This window comes from Nerophis ophidion, linkage group LG20 (assembly GCF_033978795.1).
Source record: "Nerophis ophidion isolate RoL-2023_Sa linkage group LG20, RoL_Noph_v1.0, whole genome shotgun sequence".
In the NCBI taxonomy this organism is placed as follows: Eukaryota; Metazoa; Chordata; class Actinopteri; order Syngnathiformes; family Syngnathidae; genus Nerophis; species Nerophis ophidion.
This window is the reverse complement of record NC_084630.1, coordinates 47,185,291-47,211,893: the sequence shown is the minus strand read 5'-3', so window position 1 is coordinate 47,211,893 and position 26,603 is coordinate 47,185,291. Positions and strand designations below refer to the sequence as shown.

The following is a 26,603-nucleotide window of genomic DNA, read 5'->3' as shown; positions in this document are numbered from 1 at the left end:
CCCTCCCGGTAACAGTTCGAGATGCTACCTCAGTAGAAGCATTTAAGTCTCACCTTAAAACTCATCTGTATACTCTAGCCTTTAAATAGACCTCCTTTTTAGACCAGTTGATCTGCCGCTTCTTTTCTTTCTCCTATGTCCCCCCCTCCCTTGTGGAGGGGGTCCGGTCCGATGACCATGGATGAAGTACTGGCTGTCCAGAGTCGAGACCCAGGATGGACCGCTCGTCGGGACCCAGGATGGACCGCTCGCCTGTATCGGTTGGGGACATCTCTACGCTGCTGATCCGCTTGAGATGGTTTCCTGTGGACGGGACTCTCGCTGCTGTCTTGGATCCGCTTGAACTGAACTCTCGCGGCTGTGTTGGAGCCACTATGGATTGAACTTTCACAGTATCATGTTAGACCCGCTCGACATCCATTGCTTTCGGTCCCCTAGAGGGGGGGGGGGGGTTGCCCACATCTGAGGTCCTCTCCAAGGTTTCTCATAGTCAGCATTGTCACTGGCGTCCCACTGGATGTGAATTCTCCCTGCCCACTGGGTGTGAGTTTTCCTTGCCCTTTTGTGGGTTCTTCCGAGGATGTTGTAGTCGTAATGATTTGGCAGTCCTTTGAGACATTTGTGATTTGGGGCTATATAAATAAACATTGATTGATTGATTTCCAAAGGAGATACAAAATTGACTTTCATCTGAAAACATAACTTTGGACCACTCAGCAGCAGTCCAGTCCTTTTTGTCTCGAGCCCAGGCGAGACGCTTTTGACGTTGTCTCTTATTCAAGAGTGGCTTAAAACAAGGAATGCGACAGCTGAAGCCCATATCTTGCATACGTCGGTGCGTGGTGGTTCTTGAAGCACTGACTCCAGCTGCAGTCCACTCTTTGTGGATCTCCCCCACATTTTTGAATCGGTTTTGTTTGACAATCCTCTCCAGGGCGCGGTTATCCCTCTTGCTTGTACACTTTTTTCGACCACATCTTTGTCTTCCCTTCGCCTCTCTATTAATGTGCTTGGACACAGAGCTCTGGGAACATCCAACCTATTTGGCAATGACCTTTTGTGTCTTGCCCTCCTTCTTTAAAGTATCAATTGTCATCTTTTGGACAGTTGTCAAGTCAGCAGTCTTCCCCATGATTGTGTGTCATACAGAATCAAAACGAGAGACCGTTTAAAGGCTTTTCCAGGTGTTTTGAGTTAGTTAGCTAATTAGAGTGTGGCACCAGGTGTCTTCAATATCTGACCTTTTCACCATATTCTAATTTTCTGAGATGTTGAATTTAGGGTTTTCATTGGTTGTCAACTATAATCATCTCCTTTTTGGCAAAAAACACTTGAAATGTATCAGTCTGTTTGGAATGAATGTAAACATTCTACAAGTTTGACTTTCTAAATGGAATTAATGAAATAAATATTCTAATATGACCAGCACCTGTATATTTATTCAACCACTTTGACATGATTCATGCCATCTTTTGTTGTGATTAATCATGTTGACAGCCCTACTTTTCAATGAACTTATTCAACACACACATGCACACACACACACACACACACACACACACACACACACACACACACAGGCGCGGGTACGTACGGTCACATTTCATGCCCTGGTGCATCAACCCGTAGAGGAGTGAACCGCAGTGGTCACAAAAGGTGGGGCTGGAGTACGTGTGCACCTTGAATCTGTGTTTACTGCGAGGATCCTGCTGAGACACACAACACAAGCAGTTTAGGATGAAATGTCAGCACTGGATGAGGCTAAAACGGTGTGTGCGTGCGTGCGTCTGTCTGTCTGTGTGTGTGCGTGTGTGTGTGTGTGTGTGTGTGTGTGTGTGTGTGTGTGTGTGTGTGTGTGTGTGTGTGTGTGTGTGTGTGTGCGTGCGTGCATGCGTGCGTGCGTGCATGTGTGAGACATGAATAAGGAAAAGTAGCTTTCACATGAGGAGGTGTGAACAAGTGATGACATAAATCCATCCATCCATTCATTTTCTACTGCTTGTCCCTTTCGAGGTCACGGGGATGACATAAATCAGGGGTAGGGAACCTATGGCTCTAGAGCCAGATGTGGCTCTTTTGATGACTGCAACTGGCTCTCAGATACATCTTAGCTGACATTGCTTAACACCAGACCTGCGGCCTGTTAGGCTTTTCAATCAGGCCCGCCGGACATTCCTAAATAATTTTTTTAGATCTTCAATATGGAAATTATAGCTGCCATTATGGTGTGCAGTGATGTTTTCAAATTACCGTGAGTCTTGAACTATACAAAGTATTTCGATGGTTGAAATCTGCTCTTTTGCATGATACACTAGTTACTATGGTAATCTAATTAGTTACTATGCTAATCTAATTTGTTACCGTGGTAATCTAAGTCACGGCAGCTCAGACGAGGCACCAAGCAGTGTGGGTGGTGAACGTTTCCACAGAGTGTTTCCAGAGCAGTCAACCTGAAATGCGGGTGTCAGGGACAGACGCGGAAAGACATTTTTACAACGAGGTTCTAAAGCTTAGTGATGTATCAGTATGTAAGTGTTTTTTTTTTACCCTTCACTTTCATATTTCGCTGTGTTTGTTGCATCGTTTCATTGTAAAATATCTCGATCGAGAGGTGATGTGACGTTCATATGTTGTCAATATTCAGTGTTTTATCGTTCATAGTTTATATTGTAAATCCCACATGCTTTATTTTCATGTACATTCAGGGTGTCTCGTTCAGTAAAAAAAAAAGTAAAATACCATTCTGTTTTTTAAAGACAGTCTCCCATAACTTTTTTAGCATTCATTCAGACATTATTGTGAGTTTTTGTATTAGTGTTCCTAAAAATCAGATAAACCGGCCCTCAGACACATTTTTTTCTCTAATTCCGCTGGTAATCAGTATTAAAAATAATGTTAAAAATATAAAACATTCTCATGCATTTTAATCCATCGATCCGTTTTCTACCACGCCTGTTCAAGAAGTCACATCAATGGTATGAACTATTTTATTTATTATTGGTTAGCTTCAGAATAAAAATGTTATAAAACAAAAATAAGACTTATTATACTCTAAAAATGTTGGTCTTACTTAAAAATGCATACATTTTGTTTTTTTTCCAGTGTTAAAAAATATTATATGGCTCTCACAGTAATACACTTTAAAATATTTGGCTTTAATGGCTCTCTCAGCCAAAAAGGTTCCCGACCCCTGACATAAATGATGGTCCCAATAACTTTGCATCTAATAGACCAGTGGTTCCCAACCTTTTTTCAGTGATGTACCCCCTGTGAAAATTTTTTTCATTCAAGTACCCCCTAATCAGAGCAATGCATTTTTGGTTGAAAAAAAAGAGATAAAGAAGTAAAATACAGCACTATGTCATCAGTTTCTGATTTTTCAAATTGTATAACAGTGCAAAATATTGCTCATTTGTAGTGGTCTTTCTTGAACTACTTGGGGAAAAAAGATATAAAAATAACTAGTGATTCAAATATAACAAAGATTTCTACACATAGAAGTAATCATCAACTTAAAGTGCCATCTTTGGGGATTGTAATAGAGATCCATCTGGATTCATCAACTTCATTCTAAATATTTCTTCACAAAAAAAGAAATCTTTAACAATATTTATGGAACATGTCCACAAAAAATCTAGCTGTCAACACTGAATTGTTGCATTTCTTTTCACACTTCATGAACTTAAATTCATATTTTGTTGAAGTATTATTCAATAAATATATTTATAAAGGATTTTTGAATTGTTGCTATTTTTAGAATATTTTAAAAAAATCTCACGTACCCCTTGGCATACCTTCAAGTACCCCCAGGGGTACGCGTACCCCCATTTGAGAACCATTGTAATAGACGATGTCTCATTTGTGGTGACATCTATCTAAATGAGGGTGCTCCCAAAAAGGAGGCATTTTTCACGTTGACCACTGTATGGTCAACATATGAAATAACAAGTGTGTGTAAGACAATGAAATGCGCCTCCTTTGGCAAAAAATAATAAAACTAATAAAATAAATGTCTTTCTTGTGTTGGGAACTATTTCTCATGTTATTTCTGTTTCTGTAATATTGCAATATTTTTTTTTCATAAAATATTTTGTTTTTAATGTAAAATTCTGACTTTTAAATGCAAAATGGTGACATTTGTCTGTTAAAATTCTGACTTTTATCACAATACTGCCAATGTTTTTGTTTTCTTTGTAAAATAGTGACATTTTTTGAGTAAAATGACTTTTGTCATAACTTTGCCAATTATTATTTTAAAATTGCTAACATTTGAAAGTTTTCTTATCCAACAATTGTGACTTTTGTCGAGTAAAATGATGACTGTTTTCATAATATTGCCAACATTTTAAGCTTTTCTTGTAAAATTGCGACTGTTGGGTAAAATTCCAGTTTTTCTCATAACATTGCACAAATGTTCAGTTTTTCTGGTCAAATTTTGACTTGCCTTGAGTAAAATTACAACTTTTATTACAATACTGCCAAAATGTTTTTCTTGTGAAATTCCAACTCATTTTTCACAACAAACTTTTTTATATTTGCATAGTATGTATATATTATTCATGTTGTAAATACACTTCTTTATATATCTAGAAGGTGTGGTCCTAAAGAGGGAGGCATTTTTCTCAGGTCTCAATAAGGTAACAAATACAAGTGTGTGTGTGTTAGAGATGCACGGATAGGCAATTATTTCATCCGCAACCGCATCACCAAAGTCGTCATCCACCCGCTGTCCACCCGAACCAACATTTTATCAGAACCGCAACGGCCCGCCCACTGAAATACATCAGAGGTCGGCCACCTTTACCTCTCAAAGAGCTGATTAAACCCGTTTCACAGAGTAAAGAAAACAATGGAAGCCGCTATCGTTCTCGCGAATATCCAATGGTGTTCATCCTGATGACAAGAATAAGTGCGTGCTGTGAAGCCATTGCCTTTGTCACCTTCAACAACATGTACAAACCGATTATTAGTCCAGCAACATGTTGTGTGCAGCTTCCGCAATCACACGTACAAGATTGGAAGGCATACTGGGTGATACAGAGTACACTGATGGTTGTGATATAAACAATTTTAACACTCTTACTAATATGCGCCACGCTGTGAAGCCACACCAAACAAGAATGACTAACACATTTCGGGAGAACATCCTCACAGTAACACAAGATAAACAAAACACAACAAATACCCAGAATCCTTTGCATCCGTGACATTTCCTGAATATATTTTACACCCCTGAGCCCCCAACCTAGCTCACCTTACCAACGCACAGGCGGGGGGGGGGGGGTTTCTTGCTGCTAGCGTGGTGTATAAAATAGTCATGAAATGTCATGGATGCAAAGGATTCTGGGTATTTGTTGTGTTGTGTTTATGTTGTGTTACTGGGAGAATGTTCTTCCGAAATGTGTTTGTCATTCTTCATAGCACGCCCTAATACATATTGAATGGGGGACTGCCGGCAGTAATTCTGCAGAAAGTTTGCGTCTCCTATTGTCTTCTTCGCTTTGTGACACAGGTCCTAAATGGCTCTTTGAATAGTAAAGGGAAAAGGATACCGATCCCGGAACCATGTATATCAAATATTTCTGAATGGTACAACCGCCACCTGCCCGAATGTAATTAAAATCTATTTTTTCGTCAGGTCACCCGCCCGACCCGCGGATGAGACCGCAAACCGCGCATCTCTAGTGTGTGTTCTTGTATTTCTAGCCTTCTTGAGACATGAAGAAGGAAAAGTATCTTCCATATGAGGAGGTGTGAAGAAGTGATAGTCCCAATAATATTTCATCTAATAGACAATGTTTCACTTGTGGTGACATCTATCAACATAAAGTTGGTCCCAAAAAGGAGGGAGTTTTCACATTGTCTGTGTGTCGCTTTTAAAAGTGCTCCCCCCTCTGGCTGACATATGAAATAACAGGTGTGTGTAAGACATTGAAATGCACCCCCTTTGGCAAAAATTAATAAAACAAATGAAATAAATATATTTTTCTCACAATGTGTCAACTTTCTTTTGTGTAAAATTGGGAAAAAAATTCTGATATTCTTTCTGTTTCTGCAATATTGCAATATTTTCTCGTAAAATGATTACTTTTTTATGTAAAATTATTCATTTTAAATGCAAAATGGTGACATTTGTCTTTTAAAATTCTGACTTTTATCACAATGTTGCAATGTTTTTTTTGTCCTTGTAAAATAGTGACATTATTTAAGTAAAATATTATTATAATATTGCCAACATTTGAAAGTTTTCTTATACAACAATTGTGACTTTTGTCGAGTAAAATGACGACTCTTTTCATAATATTTCCAAAATGTTAAGCTTTTCTTGTAAAATTGTGACCAGTTTTTATCATAACATTGAACACATGTTCAGTTTTTCTTGTCAAATTTTGACTTGCCTTTAGTAAAATTACAACTTTTATTATAATACTGCCAAAATTCAAAGTTTTTCTTGTGAAATTGTGACCTTTTTCTTATGAAATTCCAACTCATTTTTCACAACAAGCTTTTTTATATTTGCATAGTATGTATATATCATCCATCCATTTTCTACCGCTTATTCCCTTTGGGGTCGAGGGGGGCGCTGGTGCCTATCTCAGCTACAATCGGGCGGAAGGCGGCGTACACCCTGGACAAGTCACCACCTCAACGCAGTGTATATAATATTAATGTTGAAAATACAATTCTTTATATATCTAGAAGGTGCGCTCCTAAAGAGGGAGGCATTTTTCTCAGGTCTCAATAAGGTAACAAATACAAGTGTGTGTGTCTGTGTTTTCTTGTATTTCCAGCCTTCTTGAGACACGAAGAAGGAAAAGTATCTTCCATATGAGGAGGTGTGAAGAAGTGATGGTCCCAATAATATTGCATCTAAAAGACAATGTCTCATTTGTGGTGACATCTATCAACATAAGGTTGGTCCCAAAAAGGAGGGAGTTTTTACATTGACTGTGTGTCGCTTTTAAAAGTGCTCCCCCTCTGGCTGACATATGAAATAACAGGTGTGTGTAAGACATTGAAATGCGCCTCCTTTGGCAAAAATTAATAAAACTAATAAAATAAATATATTTTTCTCACAATGTGTCAACTTTATTTTGTGTAAAATTGGGAAAAATGTCTGATATTCTTTCTGTTTTGCAATATTGCAATATTTTCTCGTATAATTATTACTTTTTTATGTAAAATGATTACTTTTAAATGCAAAATGGTGACATTTGTCTTTTAAAATTCTGACTTTTATCACAATGTTGCAATAGTTTTTTTTGTCATTGTAAAATAGTGACATTATTTAAGTAAAATGATGACTTTTGTCATCATTTTGCCGAGTAAAATATTATTATAATATTGCCAACATTTGAAAGTTTTCTTATACAACAATTGTGACTTTTGTCAAGTAAAATGACGACTCTTTTCATAAAATTGCCAAGATTTTATGCTTTCCTTGTAAAATTGCGACCAGTTTTTATCATAACATCGCACACATGTTCAGTTTTTCTTGTCAAATTTTGACTTGCCTTGAGTAAAATTACAACTTTTATTATAATACTGCCAAAAATCTAAGTTTTTCTTGTCAAATTGTGATCTTTTTCTTGTGAAATTCCAAGTCATTTTTCACAACAAGCTTTTTTATATTTGCATAGTATGTATATATCATCCATCCATTTTTTACCGCGTATTCCTTTTGGGGTCGAGGTGGGCGCTGGTGCCTATCTCAGCTACAAATCGGGCAGAAGGCAGGGTACACCCTGGACAAGTAGCCACCTCATCGCAGTGTATATATTATTAATGTTGTAAATACACTTTTTTATATATTTAGAAAGGGTGGGCCTAATGAGGGAGGGATTTTTCTCAGGTCTCAAGAAGGTAACAAATACAAGAATGTGTGTGTGTGTGTGTGTGTGTGTGTGTGTGTGTGTGTGTGTGTGTGTGTGTGTGTGTGTGTGTGCGTGCGTGTGTGTTATTGGCCCATTAACTTTAGGCAGCCAGGCAGCACATGTTCCTTTTACCAACATGTCTAAATGTGATTTGGAGTCAACCAGTTGACAGGAAATTGGCAGTTTGTGTGTGTGTGTGTGTGTGTGTGTGTGTGTGTGTGTGTGTGTGTGTGTGTGTGTGTGTGTGTGTGTGTGTGTGTGTGTGTGTGCGTGTGCGCGTGCGTGCGTGCGTGCAAAGGGACAGACAGCGCTGACACAGCTAATTGCATCAGTAATATTTAACTGAATGACATTTTGACTCTGCTCCGGAGTAGTGATTGTCACTTGGTGTGTTCAGGGGGTGTGGCTCCATTGGGAAGGAAAAAATAAAAATAAATAAAATAGTACAAACGCCGCAATGTCTGTGAATGCACCTCCTGTCTGTGCTATTTGCTCGCTACACTCCCATGAGGCCATGCTTCTCAGGAAATGGCGTGTGGTAGAGGGAGCCCGCTGCCACAAAGAGAACGACGGCGTGTCACAGAAGGAATGATGACTTGTGAAATGTTGCGTGGGGCCGGCGGGGAGAAGAAGGTCTACAGAAGAAATGTCCCTCCTGCTATTGTTAAACTGGGAAGATAGGAGTCATGGTTGTGTTTTCTCATCTTTTCAAGTTGCGCTTTGCTGGAATCGCAGCACTCGCTCGCTTTCCTTGAAGATGGCGCCTTGGCTGGCGGTCACGCAGCCTGACCCCCGGTGGTCACATGACCGCCCCCACGCTCTAAAAAGTGACACGATGGAGAGCGACTCGTAGTCAAAAGAGATGAAGCTCCTCAATGTTTACCTCACAGACACCTTAATATTTTTTGCTTCCTATACTGTACATATTGTATACCGTATTTCCTTGAATTGCCGCCGGGTATATAGTATCCGCCTGCCTAGAACTACTGCCGGGTCAAACTCCATCTTTCATCCATCCATCTTCTTCCGCTTATCCAAGGTCGGGTCATGGGGGCAACAGCCTAAGCAGGGAAACCCAGACTTCCCTCTCCCCAGCCACTTCGTCTGGCTCTTCCCAGGGGATCCCAAGGCGTTCCCAGGCCAGCCAGGAGACAAAGACTTCCCAACGTGTCCTGGGTCTTCCCCGTGGCCTTTGTTTGGACGTGCCCTCAACACCTCCCTAGGGAGGCGTTCGGGTGCCATCCCGACCAGATGCCCGAACCACCTCATCTGGCTCCTCTCGATGTGAAGGAGCAACGGCTTTACTTTGAGTTCCTCCCGGATGACAGAGCTTCTCACCCTATCTCTAAAGGAGAGCCCCGCCACGCGGCGGAGGAAACTCGTTTCGGCCGCTTGTACCCGTGATCTTATCCTTTCGGTCATGACCCAAAGCTCATGACCATAGGTGAGGATGGGAACGTAGATCGACCGGTAAATTGAGAGCTTTGCCTTCCGGCTGAGCTCCTTCTTCACCACAACGGATCGGTACAACGTCCGCATTACTGAAGACGCCGCACCGATCCGCCTGTCCATCTCACGATCCACTCTTCCCTCACTCGTGAACAAGACACCTAGGTACTTGAACTCCTCCACTTGGGGCAGGGTCTCATCCCCAACTCGGAGATGGCATTCCACCCTTTTCCGGGTGAGAACCATGGACTCGGACTTGGAGGTGCTGATTCTCATTCCGATCGCTTCACACTCGGCTGCGAACCGATCCAGTGAGAGCTGAAGATCCCGGCCAGATGAAGCCATCAGGACCACATCATCTGCAAAAAGCAGAGACCTAATCCTGCGGTCACCAAACCGGAACCCCTCAACGCCTTGACTGCGCCTAGAAATTCTGTCTATAAAAGTTATGAACAAAATCGGTGACAAAGGACAGCCTTGAGGGGTCCAACCCTCACTGGAAATGTGTTCGACTTACTGCCGGCAATGCGGACCAAGCTCTGGCACTGATCATACAGGGAGCGGACCGCCACAATAAGACAGTCAGATACCCCTATACTCTCTCAGGACTTCCCGAGGGACACGGTCGAATGCCTTCTCCAAGTCCACAAAGCACATGTAGACTGGTTGGGCAAACTCCCATGCAACCTCAAGAACCCTGCCGAGAGTATAGAGTTGGTCCAAAGTTCCACGACCAGGACGAAAACCACACTGTTCCTCCTGAATCCGAGGTTCGACTATCCGGCGTAGCCTCCTCTCCAGTACACCTGAATAAACCTTACCGGGAAGGCTGAGGAGAACTACTGCCGGGTCAAACTCGTTTCGCAAATTATTATTTTTATTAGCGCATGTCTAGAATTTCCGCCGGGTCAAACCCGTCACGTCACGATTGACACTTCACCTGTCATCATTTTCAAAATGGAGGAGGCTGATTTCAATCATTTGAAATCGCATAAAGGGAAGAAGATTAAGAGCTATTCAGTAGGATTTAAGGTCCAAGCTATTGAATATGCTAAAAAGAACAGTAAGCAGCTATGTTTTATTAATATACCGTAGCTGCGTGTGTCAAATATGACTCATTAAATGACTCCCGCCTCCTGGTGGCAGAGGGCGCTAGTGATCCTTCTTACGACTACTCGGCTGCAGAAGAAGTGACAACAAGCAGCAAGAGTGTGCAGCGATCGTTTATTTTTTCCTCTCGCTTGCACTTTTAACATGGAGGATTACATATCTAAAATAAAACCGTTTTCTAAACTGGACTTTCAATCAAAGCAGGAGATAATAAAGGAAGATCTCCATCGAGACAGAGAGACTTTTAAAACCGAAGAAAGATAAGAAAGACTTCTATAAACAAGTTATCGATTATTTTGATCAGAAGGAGCTATGCATGGACTTCATTTATAAGTAAAGGTAAGAACGTAATAAAGTTTTTTTTAATTAAATGTGCTTTTCATGATGGTATCCTTACATCACACTCAAATTTATAAGCGCAGGGCTAAATTTGGTAAGCGCCGGAGTAAGAAGAGGTTTTAAAATAATTAGCGCCCCGGCGGCAATTCAAGAAAATACAGTATACTGTTATACTATTTGATCTTAATAATAATAATAATAATAATGGATTAGATTTATATCGCGCTTTTCTATTGTTATATACTCAAAGCGCTCACAGAGAAGTGGGAACCCATCATTCATTCACACCTGGTGGTGGTAAGCTACATCTGTAGCCACAGCTGCCCTGGGGTAGACTGACGGAAGCGTGGCTGCCAGTTTGCGCCTACGGCCGCTCCGACCACCACCAATCATTCATTCATCATTCATTCACCGGTGTGAGCGGCACCGGGGGCAAAGGGTGAAGTGACTTTGATGTCCATAGGTGGGAAGTGAACCTGCAACCCTCAGGTTTCTGGCACGGCCGCTCTACCCACTACGCCATGCCGCACTGGTACTGTATTTGACTACTGTACTTCTACTTGTACTGATACTTCTACCATAACTACTGGGACTTATTGTGCAAATGTAATTGTCTTGTAATTAATGTACATCAGAGCTGTTCAATTTTTTTGTATTTAGTGTGTTAGATTCTGCAACTCGTGTTTGGATCCCACTGTACGCAATATCTGAAGAGCATGGACAAAAGCATTAACTGTGGTTTAGTCTGCATGTGACAAATAAACTTGAACCTTGAACCTTGACTAGCAAGAAGGAACATTGAGACCGGGGGTGGCCATTACGTGGATGGCCAGCTAGCGTGGATGGCGGAGAGTGTGTCAGTCCATCGCCTGCCAGGCATTCAACGATAGACATAAAAATGATGGATCATTAATCTTCACCAAGACGTCACTTGATTGACATTCACGACACCCGAGGGTCTTGTGAGATGAGGCTGGCTGCTGCCACATCATTATTAAGAAAAAACGACCGACAGGAAGGCGACAACGCTTTTTATTTCAATCGTACCTGCCGTCAAAACTCTAAAGACGGACCGTACAGTTCCTGTCTTCACAATAAAAGCCCTGCTTCATCCTGCCTGTGCTAACAAAATAAGAGTCTCAGAAAGCCAGCAAGCTACGGAGTTTTCCGCCAATGTATTTCTTGTAAAGTGCATAAAAAGGAGTATGGAAGCTGGACAAACTTTCATGTGGTATTGGACAGAAAGGAGGACTTTTTGTCTCCTTCATGTGAAAAAGTGGAGGTCATCATCACTACTGTCTGATTCCAATCAATGCAAGTCATCACAATCATACCAACTTATATTCTTGTCTTCATGAAACAAAGGAATGTTAAACATGCTTTTATTATCATCAAACACCTTTAACTTGTTCCATTAAAATAAAGAAATCAGTTAAAAATGTCACATTTCACATCTCTACTTCCAACCATCTAATTTGTAGATTTTTGCATGTTAGCAAATAATATTGTGAGAGTCCAGAGTCCAGTGGACCGGTGCAATGGACGTCAAGTGGATCTAACATAATAGTGAGAGTCCAGTCCATAGTGGATCTAACATAATAGGGTGAGAGAGAGTCCAGTCCATAGTGGATCTAACATAATAGTGAGAGAGTCCAGTCCATAGTGGATCTAACATAATAGTGTGAGAGTCCAGTCCATAGTGGATCTAACATAATAGTGAGAGTCCAGTCCATAGTGGATCTAACATAATAGTGAGAGTCCAGTCCATAGTGGATCTAACATAATAGTGTGAGAGTCCAGTCCATAGTGGATCTAACATAATAGTGAGAATCCAGTCCATAGTGGATCTAACGTAATAGTGAGAATCCAGTCCATAGTGGATCTAACATAATAGTGAGAGTCCAGTCCATAGTGGATCTAACATAATAGTGTGGGAGTCCAGTCCGTAGTGGATCTAACATAATAGTGTGAGAGTCCAGCCCATAGTGGATCTAACATAATAGTGTAGGAGTCCAGTCCGTAGTGGATCTAACATCATAGTGTGAGAGTCCAGCCCATAGTGGATCTAACATAATAGTGTGAGTCCAGTCCATAGTGGATCTAACATAATAGTGAGAGAGTCCAGTCCATAGTGGATCTAACATAATAGTGAGAGTCCAGTCTATAGTGGGGCCAGCAGGAGAGCATCTAACTAAAAGAATAATAACTTATACTAATGTGTGTGTTTCTTCAATAAACTGTCAATAAAATTAAAGCCAGGGTAAACTTTATTGTCCCGTTAAGGAAATGTGTTTTGGGCATTGTGTTACATTATTCACTAAAACAAACAATAACAGAGCAGGGCTAAAACAGGAAGTACAGTAGAGTGTAATGAAAAGGCAACATACGGAGGAGACACTGGACAACATAAAGTGTCAGAAAAGTGCTAAAGTGCTTAAGTTAGGATAGGATAAGATAAAATAAATAGGACTTTATTGTCATTGCACAAGTACAACAAAACTATGTTTTTAGCACAAACCCGTTCAAGATTAGACAAACTAACAGTGTAGAGCAGGGGTGTCAAACTCAAATACAGAGTGGGCCAAAATTTAAAACTGAACAAAGCCGCGGGCCAAGGTTGAACAAATTAACATTTTAATAGGGACCCAAACAAGTTTTGCATTGAATATTAAACAAGCAAGGCTTATGTAGCTTTGTAGTCACATACAAAATCGATTTTCAAATTGTAATAATGAGTAAAGGGCCAAATTAATTTACATGGCTTGCCAAATTTGGCCCGCGGGCCAGAGTTTGACACCCATGGTGTAGAGCAGGGGTCTGGAACCTTTTTGACTGAGAGAGCCATGAAAGCCAAATATTTCAAAATGTATTTCCATAAGAGCCATATAACATTTTTCAACACTGAATACAACTAAATTCGTGCATTTTTAAGTATGACCAACATTTGTAGAGTATAATAAGTCTCTTATTCTTTTTAACAACATTGTTATTCTAAAAGTTAACCAATAACAAATATAATATTTCTTACCATTAATGCGACATCGTGAACAGGTGCGGTAGAAAAACGGATGGTTGGATTAAAATGCATGAGAAGTTTTATGATTTGAACGTTATTTTTGAAACTGTGATTACCAGCGGAATTATTCATTACTTATCGTGTTAAGCAATGTCAGCTAAGATTTATTTGAGAGCCAGGTGCAGTCATCTGGCTCTAGAGCCATAGGTTCCCTACCCCTGGTTTAAGCATTAGACACCATTTTACCTGCACCCTGCCTCCCGCTGTTTCCCACATCTACAAAGCAATTAGCTACCGACTGCCACCTACTGATATGGAAGAGTATTACACGGTTACTCGGCATAGCTCAGTTAGGAGAGTGGCCGTGCTAGCAACCTGAGGGTTCCCGGTTCGATTCCCGCTTCAGCCATTCTAGTCACTGCCGTTGTGTCCTTGGGCAAGACACTTTACACACCTTCCACGAGTGCCACCCACACTGGTTTAAATGTAACTTAGATATTGGGTGTCACTTTGTAAAGCGCTTTGAGTCACTAGAGAAAAGCGCTATATAAATGTAATTATCTGAGAGCCATATGTAGTCATCAAAAGAGCCACATCTGGCTCTAGAGCCATAGGTTCCCTACCCCTGGTGCAGAGGCTTACAGAAGAGGAAAAGCTCTTTGTTCTTTGCACTATTTTGATCACCGTATTTTTCAGATTAAAAGTCGCTCCGGACTATACGTCGCACCTGCCGAAAATGCGTAATAAAGAAGGGAAAAAACATATATACTGTAAGTCGCACTGGAGTATAAGTCGCATTTTTGGGGGAAATGTATTTGATAAAACCCAACAGCAAGAATAGACAATTGTAAGGCAATTTTAAATGAATAAAGAATAGTGAAAAACAGGCTGAATAAGTGTACGTTATTTGAGGCATAAATAACCAACTGCTATGTTAACCTAACATATTATGGTAAGTGTCATTCAAATAACTATAACATATATAACATGCTATACCAGGGGTAGGGAACCTATGGCTCTAGAGCCAGATGTGGCTATTTTGATGACTGCATCTGGCTCGCGGATAAATCTGAGCTGACATTGCTTAACATGATAAGTAATGAATAATTCCACTTGTAATAAGTGTTCAAAATAATGTTCAAAACATAAAACATTCTCATGCATTTTTAGTCCATCCATCCGTTTACTACCGCACCTGTTCAAGAAGTTGCGTTAAGAAGTTATTTATTTATTAAAGGTTATTGTGGGGGTTGTCCTCCTGGGGGTTCTTCAGACCACCAAGCACCGACATGCGAACCCGTTTCAGGGTTACATTATTGTTTTATTTTTCAATAAGTCTCTCAGTTGCTTTCCAACAATTGTATTTTTCTCTTTCGTTCTCGTTCTCGCTCGCGCTTTGGCTCCAGAACCCCTCCTGGCTGCTGCTTATAACAGAGCGACAGGTGATTAGATAACAAGGCTCAGGTGGGCCATCTACGCAGCTCTCGCTGATTTCGAGGCCGTTCCTGGCACACCCCAGTTCGCTGCAGGCCCGCGGGCCACGCCCCCTCCACAGTTAACTTCAGAATAGCAATGTTATTACAAAGAATAAGAGACTTATTATACTCTAGAAATGTTGGTCTTACTTAAAAATGCACGCGTTTAGTTGTGTTCAGTGTTAAAAAAAATATTATATGGCTCTTACGGAAATACATTTTAAAATATTTGGCTTTGTGGCTCTCTCAGCCAAAAAGGTTCCCGACCACTGTGCTATATTTTTACCAAACTATCTGTCACTCCTAATCCATAAATCCCATGAAATCTTCTTTCTGGATGTCGCTTCTAAACAACTTTGCCAACTCCAAAGGTATGCGCCGCTTCTTCTTGTCCTTTTCTGCTGCATATTTCACTACGTCCAGCTTGTAATCTGCAGTACATGATTTCCTTTTCAACACCATTTTTGTTCAGCCCTTCTCACTTTTTATAAGTTACCGCCAACGATGAAATGATCCATTTTAATAGCTACAGTAGTAGCATATAGCAGTTAGCATCCCATGACCCACAATGCACTTCTGCCATGACCCTACGCCGCCGAATTCTTATTGGTTGACGTGTGTGTGACGATTGCTTGCATTTTCTTCGTCTCTTCCGCTAAAAGAGATACCCTATTTCCTTATCCGCATGCCTCGTTTTTGTCATAACTTGGCTTGGACATGGATGGTGGGTGGTCCTTCGACGCAGCGGGATTACAGGACGAACCAGGCGTGAATTCAGGTACATGATATTTATCAAATAAACAAACAAACTATAAAAAGGCAAACCAAGGACGCGCTCTGTGGCGGATAATAATCTATACTAAACTTAAAACAAAACAGCACAATGGCATGACTATATACAAACAAAACAAAACTAGCACTGTGGCATAAATACACTAACTTACACGGCATGGAACTGTGGACGAGGACGTGAAGGTTTGAACAGCATGGGTAGGGTGCGTGCGAGTGTGAAGATCCCAGGACAAAGACAAGAAAAAGAGTGATTTAAATAGCTGTGATGATTAGTGAAAACAGGTGAGGCTGGGAACAGGGACGTGACATGACAGGTGAAAAGTAATGAGTTGACATGGTAACAAAAACCAACCAGGAAGTGAAAAAACAGAACAAGAGTACAGAAAACAAAACAAAACATGATCAAACATGAAATCAGATTTACAGACGTGACAGTTTTACCGCCGGGTCAAACTAGTTTTGTAAAATAATTAGCGCATGCTTAGAATTAGCGCATGCTTAGAATTGCTGCCGGGTCAAACTTGTTTAGCAAAATATTTAGCATATGCCTCGTTTTACCACCGGGTCAAACTCGTCACGTCACGAATGTGTAACATGGGTGGGAAATAAGCCATATTTCCTCTCATGGCATCCCCTCATATTACCTGCGCCGTTTCCACGTTTAATCTCGCGAGCATAACACAGGCGCTCACGTGACCCGCTGCAGCCTATCGCACTCTATGTAATCCAGTGTTCCAAGATGGCTGCCACGTGCGGTGGCTAAGCCTGGGGACATCTGAAGCCGGTATGTTTTAAAGTTGCCTGCATATCATAAAAACAACCGTCCAACATTCGACAACTAATTGCAAACTTATAGGTGCCGACCATCAGGGCCGAGTTGCGATGAGAGAGTGTGTCGATGTTAAGATATTAAGCCGAGTTGGTAAGTGAATTTGTTTGCTACTAGCCGTACCCATGTATTTTCTACGGGAAATGTTTCTGATCCGATTTAACTTATATTTATGTCAAGTCTTTATTTTGGGTACTTACATACCGTGACATACTTACATACCTGAGTGTTGTGTCGTTTTAAGGCCATATGCATTTTTTATGCTACATAATAACGTTTTTTTTTTTATTAAATGTGCTTTTCATGATGGTATCCTTACATCACACTCAAATTTATAATCGCAGGCCTAAATTTACCGCATGCCTTTGGTAAGCGCCGGAGTGAGAAGAGGTTTTAAATTAATTACCGCCCCGGCGCTAATTCAAGGAAATACAGTAAATATTATTATTTGACATTTTATGGTAATGTGTTAATAATTTCACATATAAGTCGCTCTGGAGTATAAGTCGCATGAAAAAAACTGCGACTTATAGTCGTAAAAATACGGTATTTTGCATTGTTCAACAGCTAGATAGGAGCTGGAACACATGATCATGTGAGGCCATGTCCACACCAACACCATACTTCATTAACTTCTCTCTGCCTTTAGGCCTCTTCTTCATACTTTCCCTCTAAAAAACGCAGACTTTTGCAAACGCCGGCCAAAGTGTGGGTTTCCAAAACTTTCCGCCGAGCGTTTGCGTGTGCACGCGACAAACGGAGACTTGTACTCCTCTGATGACGTCACTTCTGCAGCTCAGCAAGCCTGCCTTCAAACACACCACACTTACTGTGTGTTGGAGTGTAAACACGCTGCTATTTTCACTCTACATTGATAAAAAAGACTCATTAAGATGGGCTTGGTGACGCTAACGACAGTCAGCTGTGTAGATGCGAGGGCTGTGGAACCTCCAACTTTGACCAGCATGACTTACTGCTCCGTGTCATAAGAAAGGTGCAACATTATCTTATGTTTTTAATCCCTTTCAACAACAGATCATGACATTAACTTACGTGTGTTGCTTCCAGAACAGAACGCGCCACAGCAATTAAAAAAAACACGATGTAGTTACCTTATAGTTAGTGTGTACTAGGGCTGTACGTATACCAGTACTAGTATAGTATCGCGGTACTAATGAATCAAAAACAGTACTCTACTCTGTTTGAAAAGTACCAGTTTGCCATATTATTTTTTAAACAGGCATGTCGCCGCTTTGTCATCACATCATGGCTGTGAAGGGGGGCGCGGCCTGCGGGCCTGCAGCAGAACGGGTTGTGCCAGGACCGGCCTGGAAGACAGCGACAGGTGAGTAGATGGCCCAGGTAGGCCTTGTTATCTAATCCAGTGGTTCTCAACCTTTTTTCAGTGATGTACCCCCTGTGAACATTTTTTTAATTCAAGTACCCCCTAAGTCAGGGGTCGGGAACCTTTTTGGCTGAGAGAGCCAAAAAGCCAAATATTTTAAAATGTATTTTCGTAAGAGCCATATAATTATTTTTTTTAACACTGAACACAACTAAACGCGTGCATTTTTGAGTAAGACCAACATTTCAAGAGTATAATAGGTCTCTTATTCTTTGTAATAACATTGTTATTCTGAAACTAACTGTGGATGGGGCGTGGCCCGCGGGCCTGCAGCGAAATAAAGTGTGCCAGGACCGGCCTCGAAATCAGCAAGAGCTGCGTAGATGGCCCACCTGAGCCTTGTTATCTAATCACCTGTCGCTCTTTTATAAGCAGCAGCCAGGAGGAGAGATGGGGTTGAGGCTGGAGCCAGAGCGCAAGCGAGAACGAAAGAGAAAAATACAATTGCTGGAAAGCAACTGAGAGACTAATTGAAAAATAAAACAATAGTGTAACCCTGAAACGGGCTCTCATGTCGGTGCTTGGTGGTCTGAAGAACCCCCAGGAGGACAAGCCCCACACTAACCAATAATAAATAAATAACTTCTTAACGCAACTTCTTGAACAGGTGTGGTAGTAAACGGATGGATGGACTAAAAATGCATGAGAATGTTTTATGTTTTGAACATTATTTTTAACATTTATTACAAGTGGAATTTTCATTACTTATCACGTTAAGCAATGTCAGCTCAGATTTATCCGAAGGCCAGATGGAGTCATCAAAAGAGCCACATCTGGCTCACGAGCCATAGGTTCCCTATCCCTGCCCTAAGTCATGGGTGTCAAACTCTGGCCCGCGGGCCAAATTTAGCCTGCCGTGTAATTTCATTTTGCCCTTGAGGCAATATCAAATTAACATTAGACCTGGCCCGCCGCTGTAACACCGCATTCACCACTAATACTCATACTCGTTAACCCTCCCGATTTTCCCAGAAGACTCCCGAAGTTCAGTGCCCCTCCCGAATTCCTCCCGATTTCTACCCGGACAATAATATCGGGGGCAGGCCGTAAAAGCAGTGCCTTTGGCGTTATCTACATGTCGCCACGTCCGCTTTTCCTCCATACAAACAGCGTCACGGCCCACTCACATAATATATGCGACTCATACACACACACAGGTGTTTGCAAAGCATACTTGGTCAACAGCCATACAGGTCACACTGAGGGTGGGCGTATTAACAACTTTAATACTGTTACAAATATACGCCACACTGTGAACCCACAGCAAACAAGAATGACAAACACATTTCGGGAGAACATCCGCACCGTAACACAACATAAAAACAACTGAACAAATACCCAGAACCTCTTGCATCAGTAACTCTTCCGGGACGCTACAATATACACCCCCGCTACCACCAAACCCCGCCCCAACTCAAACCTGCCGCCGAAAAGAGGCATTCAATTTGTATTTTTATTTTATTTGATATGTCATTGATATTTTTTAATTACTATTATTTAAAACTTGATTTTGCATGTCACTATAAAGTTATATAAGCCTTGCTTGGTCAATATTCAATGCAAAACTTTTTTGGGTCCCTATTAAAGGAATAATAGTTCAACCTCGGCCCGCGGCTTCATTCAGTTTTAAATTTTGGCCCACTCTGTATTTGAGTTTGACACCCCTGCCCTAAGAGAAGAGGACTGTTGACAAACTAGTGAGCATCCAGGATGATGCCAGTCACCCTCTGCATACAGTTACCAGTAGCCAGAGGAGCCTGTTCAGTGCTAGACTGCTTCATCCCAAGTGCAGGACTAATAGACTCAAAAACTCCTTTGTCCCACACGCCATTAGACTGTACAACTCCTCTCTGGGGCAGGGGGCGGGGGGTACTAGGATGACAGGGGATGCAAAACAATAACAGTGCAATACGTTTTCAAAACATGGTCACTACTGCCTACTTTCTCTTGTTATATTCTTATTTTACTGTTAGATTTTTTTCCCATTGTTGCTTTTTAATTTTCATTCTTAATGTAATATTTCTCTATTTTTGTTTCCATTTAAACCCCCATTATTTACTTTTTACTTATTTTAAATTGATCTCAACTCTGTACACTGCTGCTAGAATTTTAATTTTCCTGAAGGAATCAATAAAGTACTATCTATCTATCTATGTAATCAGAGCAAAGCATTTTTGGTTGGGAACAAAAAGAGATGAAGTAAAATACAGCACTATATCATCAGTTTCTGATTTATTGAATTGTATAACAGTGCAAAATATTGCTCATTTGTAGTGGTCTTTCTTGAACTATTTGGGAAAAAAAGAGATAAAAATAACAAAAAACTTGTTGAAAAATAAACAAGCGATTCAATTCTAAATGCAGATTTCTACACATAGAAGTAATCATCAACTTAAAGTGCCCTCTTTGGGGATTGTAATAGAGATCCATCTGGATTCATCAACTTCATTTCAAACATTTCTCCACAAAAAAGAAATCTTTAACATCAATATTTATGGAACATGTCCACAAAAAATCTAGCTGTCAACACTGAATATTGCAATGTTGCATTTCTTTTCACAGTTTATGAACTTGCATTCATATTTTGTTGAAGTATTATTCAATAAATATATTTATAAATGATTTTCGAATTGTTGCTATTTTTAGAATATTTTAAAAAAAAACTAATGTACCCCTTGGAATATCTTCAAGCACCCCCAGGGGTACACATACCCCCATTTGAGAACCACTGATCTAATCACCTGTCGCCTTTATTAGCAGCAGCCGGAGCGAGACACATTGTCAGAGTTGGAGTGGGAGCCAGAGAGAGAGAAAGAGACATGAACAAAGAGAAAAACACTTTGCTGGAAAGCAAAAGCTTCTCCACATTGATGCAAATGAAACAGTGTTGTACCCCTGACCCGGGCTCTCGTGGCAGTGTGTGGTGGTCCGAGGAACCCACTAGAGGGCAACCTCCACAATGACATTGCTGGTTTACGAGCAAAGGAGCATGTTCGGCAGCGCACGCACACAGAGTACTTACAAGCAGACACGGTGTGTGGACAGAAAAGGGAGAATGGACGCATTTTGGTGTAAAAATTAAAGATAAAGGTGAAGTTATAACACTGAAACACCCTCGGGAAGAGCTGTTTTAAGACATGCAGCTAACATCCACCCACAGTGTTTTAGCTACTTCTAAATCACTAATCCAGGCCTCCATGGCGACAAATAAAGTTTGTTTCTTAGAAGTTACATTATCACTGGAGGACGAGGAATAGCTAAACATGCTTCACTACGCACGGTAGGAGGATATAGCATACAGAGGACAGCAGCTTGTTTTGCTTGTTAATAAAGAGACGGTTGATTAATATCCCTTGTTATGTTTGTCTGTGTTGGCGACTTGTCCAGGGTGTGCGCCGCCTTCCACCCAAATGCAGCTGAGATAAGCTCCAGCACCCCCACGACCCCCAAAAAAAAAGACAAGAGGTAGAAAATGGATGTATGGATGGATGTTTGTTTGATATACAGCACTGTATAGCACTTTAAATGTTGTCCAAACTTTCACTAAAATATGCACTTTTGTTGGCTTTGGAAGCCATGATTCATATTTACATTGTTCCTTATGGAGACATTTGCTTCACTATACAAACATTTCGATTAATGAACCCTGTTCCAGAACCGATTCAGTTTGTAAATCAAGATTTTACAGTAAACCCACGTTGAATTGACAATAAAAACGATCAAATCTTGAATCTATTCAGACCTCTTAAGATTGTATTCTATTTCACTTAAAGCTTAGTGCCAAATGTGGTCTTATTGGAGACTTTAGGCGACTCCAACATGAAAGCACCGTTGCTCATCAATATGCAAGTTTAGTTCTAGTTGAGTCTTTATTAGAAGGGACAATGCACAGAAACATTAAGCTCAAAGACAGATATGTCCTGTACCAGATTAGAGCTAAATAGCTCATTTCCATCTGCAGTCCCTGGCTACCTAAATTAAAGAGATACAAAAATCATGCAATAAAATGATGACAAAAAAAATCATACCATAGCACAGGGGTCACCAACCTTTTTGAAACCAAGAGCTACTTCTTGGGTACTGATTCATGCGAAGGGCTACCAGTTTGATACACACTTAAATAAATTGCCAGAAATAGCCAATTTGCCCAATTTACGTTTAACTCTGTTATTATTAATAATTAATGATTTTTATCTTTGTGGGAACATTGATCGCCTTAATGATTCCTGTGATAGCAAAATTACTTGTACTCGTTTAATTGAAGATGTTCTTTGAACGGGTCGCCAAAAGTTGTTTATTGAGCTCAGGAATGGGACACTTAGCAAGAGATCTATTGTCTGATCAAGCTCTGTCTCCTGTGTCTTTGATGTAACATGTGGACCATAGTTGACGTGGGCATGTGTTTTCCCTCTTCCTTACCCCCAACAGAGCTAAATTGTTCCCCTTTCCTGAGTGACCCCCCTCCTCTGGGTAAACGACACGCTCTCCCCTTCACAGGACTTTGGTTATTCATTCCACTGGTGTACTGTATGTAAATGAGCATGGAGGGTGGGACTTCTGAGAATGTATAATTGTCATGTCAAATTCTAAAGGGGTTAGAACAAGCTGGAACGAACGGCTATGTCGTTCTGGTTTGGTCTCGCTTTGCAAAGCTTGTTATTATTTGTTTGTTACTTTAATACATCATTTTAAAGCTATTTGTCACTAAAGGATCGTCTTTAAGAAATTTCCACGACATTCCTCACAATAAATATACATAGAAACAGATAAATATATTTTTAAAAAAGGGTATTTCCATCTGTCATTCCGTCGTACATTTTTTTTCCTTCTGTGGAAGGTTTTTTGTAGAGAATAATTGATGAAAAAAACACTTAATTGAACAGTTTAAAAGAGGAGAAGACACAAAAAAAATGAAAATTAAATTTTGAAACAGTTTATCTTTAATTTCGACTCTTTAAAATTCAAAATTCAACCGGAAAAAAAGAAGACAAAAGCTAACTAATTCGAATCTTTTTGAAAAAATAAAAAAAATTATTTATGGAACATCATTAATATTTTTTTCCTGATTATGATTCATTTTAGAATTTTGATGACATGTTTTAAATTGGTTAAAATCCTATCTGCACTTTGCTAGAATATATAACAAATTGGACCAAGCTATATTTCCAACAAAGACAAACCATTATTTATTCTAGATTTTCCAGAACAAAAAAATTAAAATAAATTTTAAAGACTTTGAAATAAGATTTAAATTTGATTCTACAGATTTTCTAGATTTGGCAAAATATTTCTTTTGAATTTTAATCATAAAGTTTGAAGAAATATTTCACAAATATTTTTCGTCGAAAAAACAGAAGCTAAAATGAAGAATTAAATTAAAATTCATTTATTATTGTTTACAATAAAAAAAAAAAAAAATACTCAAACATTGATTTAAATTGTCAGGAAAGAAGAGTAAATAATTTAAAAGGTAAAAAGGTGTATGTGTTTAAAAATCCTAAAAATAATTTTTAATGTTGTATTTTTTCTCTAAAATTGTCTTTATGAAAGTTATCCATCCATCCATTTTGTACAGCGTATTCCCTTTCGGGGTCGCGGGGGGCGCTGGCGCCTATCTCAGCTACAATCGGGCGGATAAGAAGCAAAAAAAAAATTTTTTTAAATGAATTTATTTAAACAAGTGAAGACCAAGTCTTTAAAATATTTTCTTGGATTCTCAAATTCTATTTGAGTTTTGTCTCTCTTAGAATGAAAAATGTCGAGCAAAGCAAGACCAGCTTGCTAGTAAATAACTACAATTTCAAAAATAGAGGCAGCTCACTGGTAAGTGCTGCTATGTGAGCTATTTTTAGAACAGGCCAGCGGGCGACTCATCTGGTCCTTACGGGCGACCTGGTGCCAGCGGGCACCGCGTTGGCGACCCCTGCCATACCATGTAATCAAATTAAGAAAAGTCATAAAATGCCCTTTCATGGACACATACTTAATATACAATACAACCACACCTCATGTACATCATCACACAAAGACAATACATGCTCTTGTTCACATCTGTCATCACTTGTCATGATTTTAACACACAAACCTCACAATTTACAACAAAAATGCTCTCATGGATAAATATAGTACACATTAAGTTGAAGTGTCAATCACAGTGGCCACCTTAGTGACCGTGTGAGCAGCTTTGATTGCTCACACTTTGAGTCAATTGTGAATGAAGAGTCATCTATTCGACTTCAGACTAGTGAGGTTGTGACATCATCCAGTGCCACAGTTGAAGTGCAAGTGTGTGGGAAACACCAGTATATATGATTTACTTACGTCTGAGGCGGGCCCCTTGTCGGCTCCGGGACAGGAAAAGGTGACAAATTCATGACAGCGCTTGTGGACCACAAAGCAGCAGACTGTTGGTAGTGAATAGAGACAAAAACAAAACGTCAGTTTATCTTTTAGCAATCTGAAATCAGGAGACAAAGCCTTGAGTCAATATGTCAACAATGTTTCATTAGTCATTGCGCAATAAGCCACTTGTGCTCCAGCAGCTACCTTCCTGTAAAGAGCTGTATTTACTTTTATGTTGTTGGTTTGGAAGGACTTATCCTCATATTTATTTAAAACCCCATTTTAATATGAGTTAGAAAATTGTGTTAGATGTAAATATAAACGGAAGACAATGATTTGCACATTTTTTTCAACCCATATTCAGTTGAATATGCTACAAAGACAACATATTTGATGTTCAAACCGATAATTTTTTTTTGCAAATAATCATTAACTTTAGAAACTGATGCCAGCAAAACGTGACGAAGAAGTTGGGAAAGGTGGCAATAAATACTGATAAAGTTGAGGAATGCTCATCAAACACTTATTTGGAACATCCCACAGGTGTACAGGCTAATTGGGAACAGGTGGGTGCCATGATTGGCTATAAAAACAGCTTCCCAAAAAACGCTCAGTCTTTCACAAGAAAGGATGGGGCGAGGTACACCCCTCTGTCCACAACTGCGTGAGCAAATAGTCAAACAGTTTAAGAACAACGTTTCTCAAAGTGCAATTGCAAGAAATTTAGGGAATTCAACATCTACTCTCCATAATATCATCAAAAGGTTCAGAGAATCTGGAAAAAAAATCACTCCACGTAAGCGGCATGGCCGGAAACCAACATTGAATGACCGTGACCTTCGACCCCTCAGACGGCACTGTATCAAAAACCGACACCAATCTCTAAAGGATATCACCACATGGGCTCAGGAACACTTCAGAAAACCACTGTCACTAAATACAGTTTGTCCTTACATATGTATGTGCAAGTTAAAGCTCTACTATGCAGAGCGAAAGACCTTTATCAACAACATCCAGAAACGCCGCCGGCTTCTCTGGGCCCGAGATCATCTAAGATGGACTGATGCAAAGTGGAAAAGTGTTCTGTGGTCTGACGAGTCCACATTTCAAATTGTTTTTTGAAATATTCGACATCGTGTCATCCGGACCAAAGGGGAAGCGAACCATCCCGACTGTTCTCGACGCAAAGTTCAAAAGCCAGCATCTGTGATGGTATGGGGGTGCATTAGTGCCCAAGGCATGGGTAACTTACACATCTGTGAAGGCACCATTAATGCTGAAAGGTACATACAGGTTTTGGAACAACATATGCTGCCATCTAAGCGCCGTCTTTTTAATGAACGCCCCTGCTTATTTCAGCAAGACAATGACAAGCCACATTCAGCCGTGCGAGTTGTAATATGAGAGAAAGAAGGTGCAAATCTGGTAACAAATGAAGGAATAATTAATTCCCAAGAAAAACAGCAGGTGGTCCATCGTCTGGCGGTGGTTTGGCTTCAAGCGGGAACATGTTGGAACATTTACACGGCAGAAGCGTTGCTATTAAAAGATGCAGCACTGCTAATTTGTAGCATCATTTGAAAAGTCATCTGCTAATAACTGTTTAATAAATACAGTTTTGGTCAATTGACTTAGTTGTGACTTCCTGCTCTGCATGACAGTTTAAAAGTAGCATATATTAATGCAGTATGAAGAAGAATGTTTGAATGTAGACACATAGAATCATCACACTGCTGTGATTATATGCATCAAGTGTTCATTCAAGGCAAAGGCAAAATATCCAGAAATATATGGTGTATCGCGATATGGCCAAAAAATATCGAGATATTAAAAAAAGGCCATATCGCCCAGCCCTAGCGGGAGGCAGGGTGCAGGTAAAAAGGTGTCTAATGCTTAAAACCAAAAATAAACAAAAGGTGTGTGCCCCCAAGAAAAGGCATTGAAGCTTAGGGAAGGCTATTCAGAATGAAAC

At 40.3% G+C, this 26,603-nt stretch overlaps 1 protein-coding gene across 4 annotated transcripts in view; it reads right to left on the bottom strand.

Moving 5' to 3' along the window:
* Positions 1-26,603, bottom strand: part of LOC133539228 (protein kinase C beta type-like) — a 137,039-nt gene that overhangs the window by 65,646 nt on the left and 44,790 nt on the right. For 2 of the 4 annotated variants that reach the window (XM_061881401.1, XM_061881400.1), the window contains exons 3-4: positions 24,611-24,693; positions 1,595-1,709 (exon numbers count right to left, since the gene is read on the bottom strand). In XM_061881401.1, the coding sequence (XP_061737385.1) occupies positions 1,595-1,709; positions 24,611-24,693 (198 nt within the window). The remainder of the gene's footprint in view (positions 1-1,594; positions 1,710-24,610; positions 24,694-26,603) is intronic. The other 2 variants (XM_061881404.1, XM_061881402.1) reach the window with 1 other exon arrangement.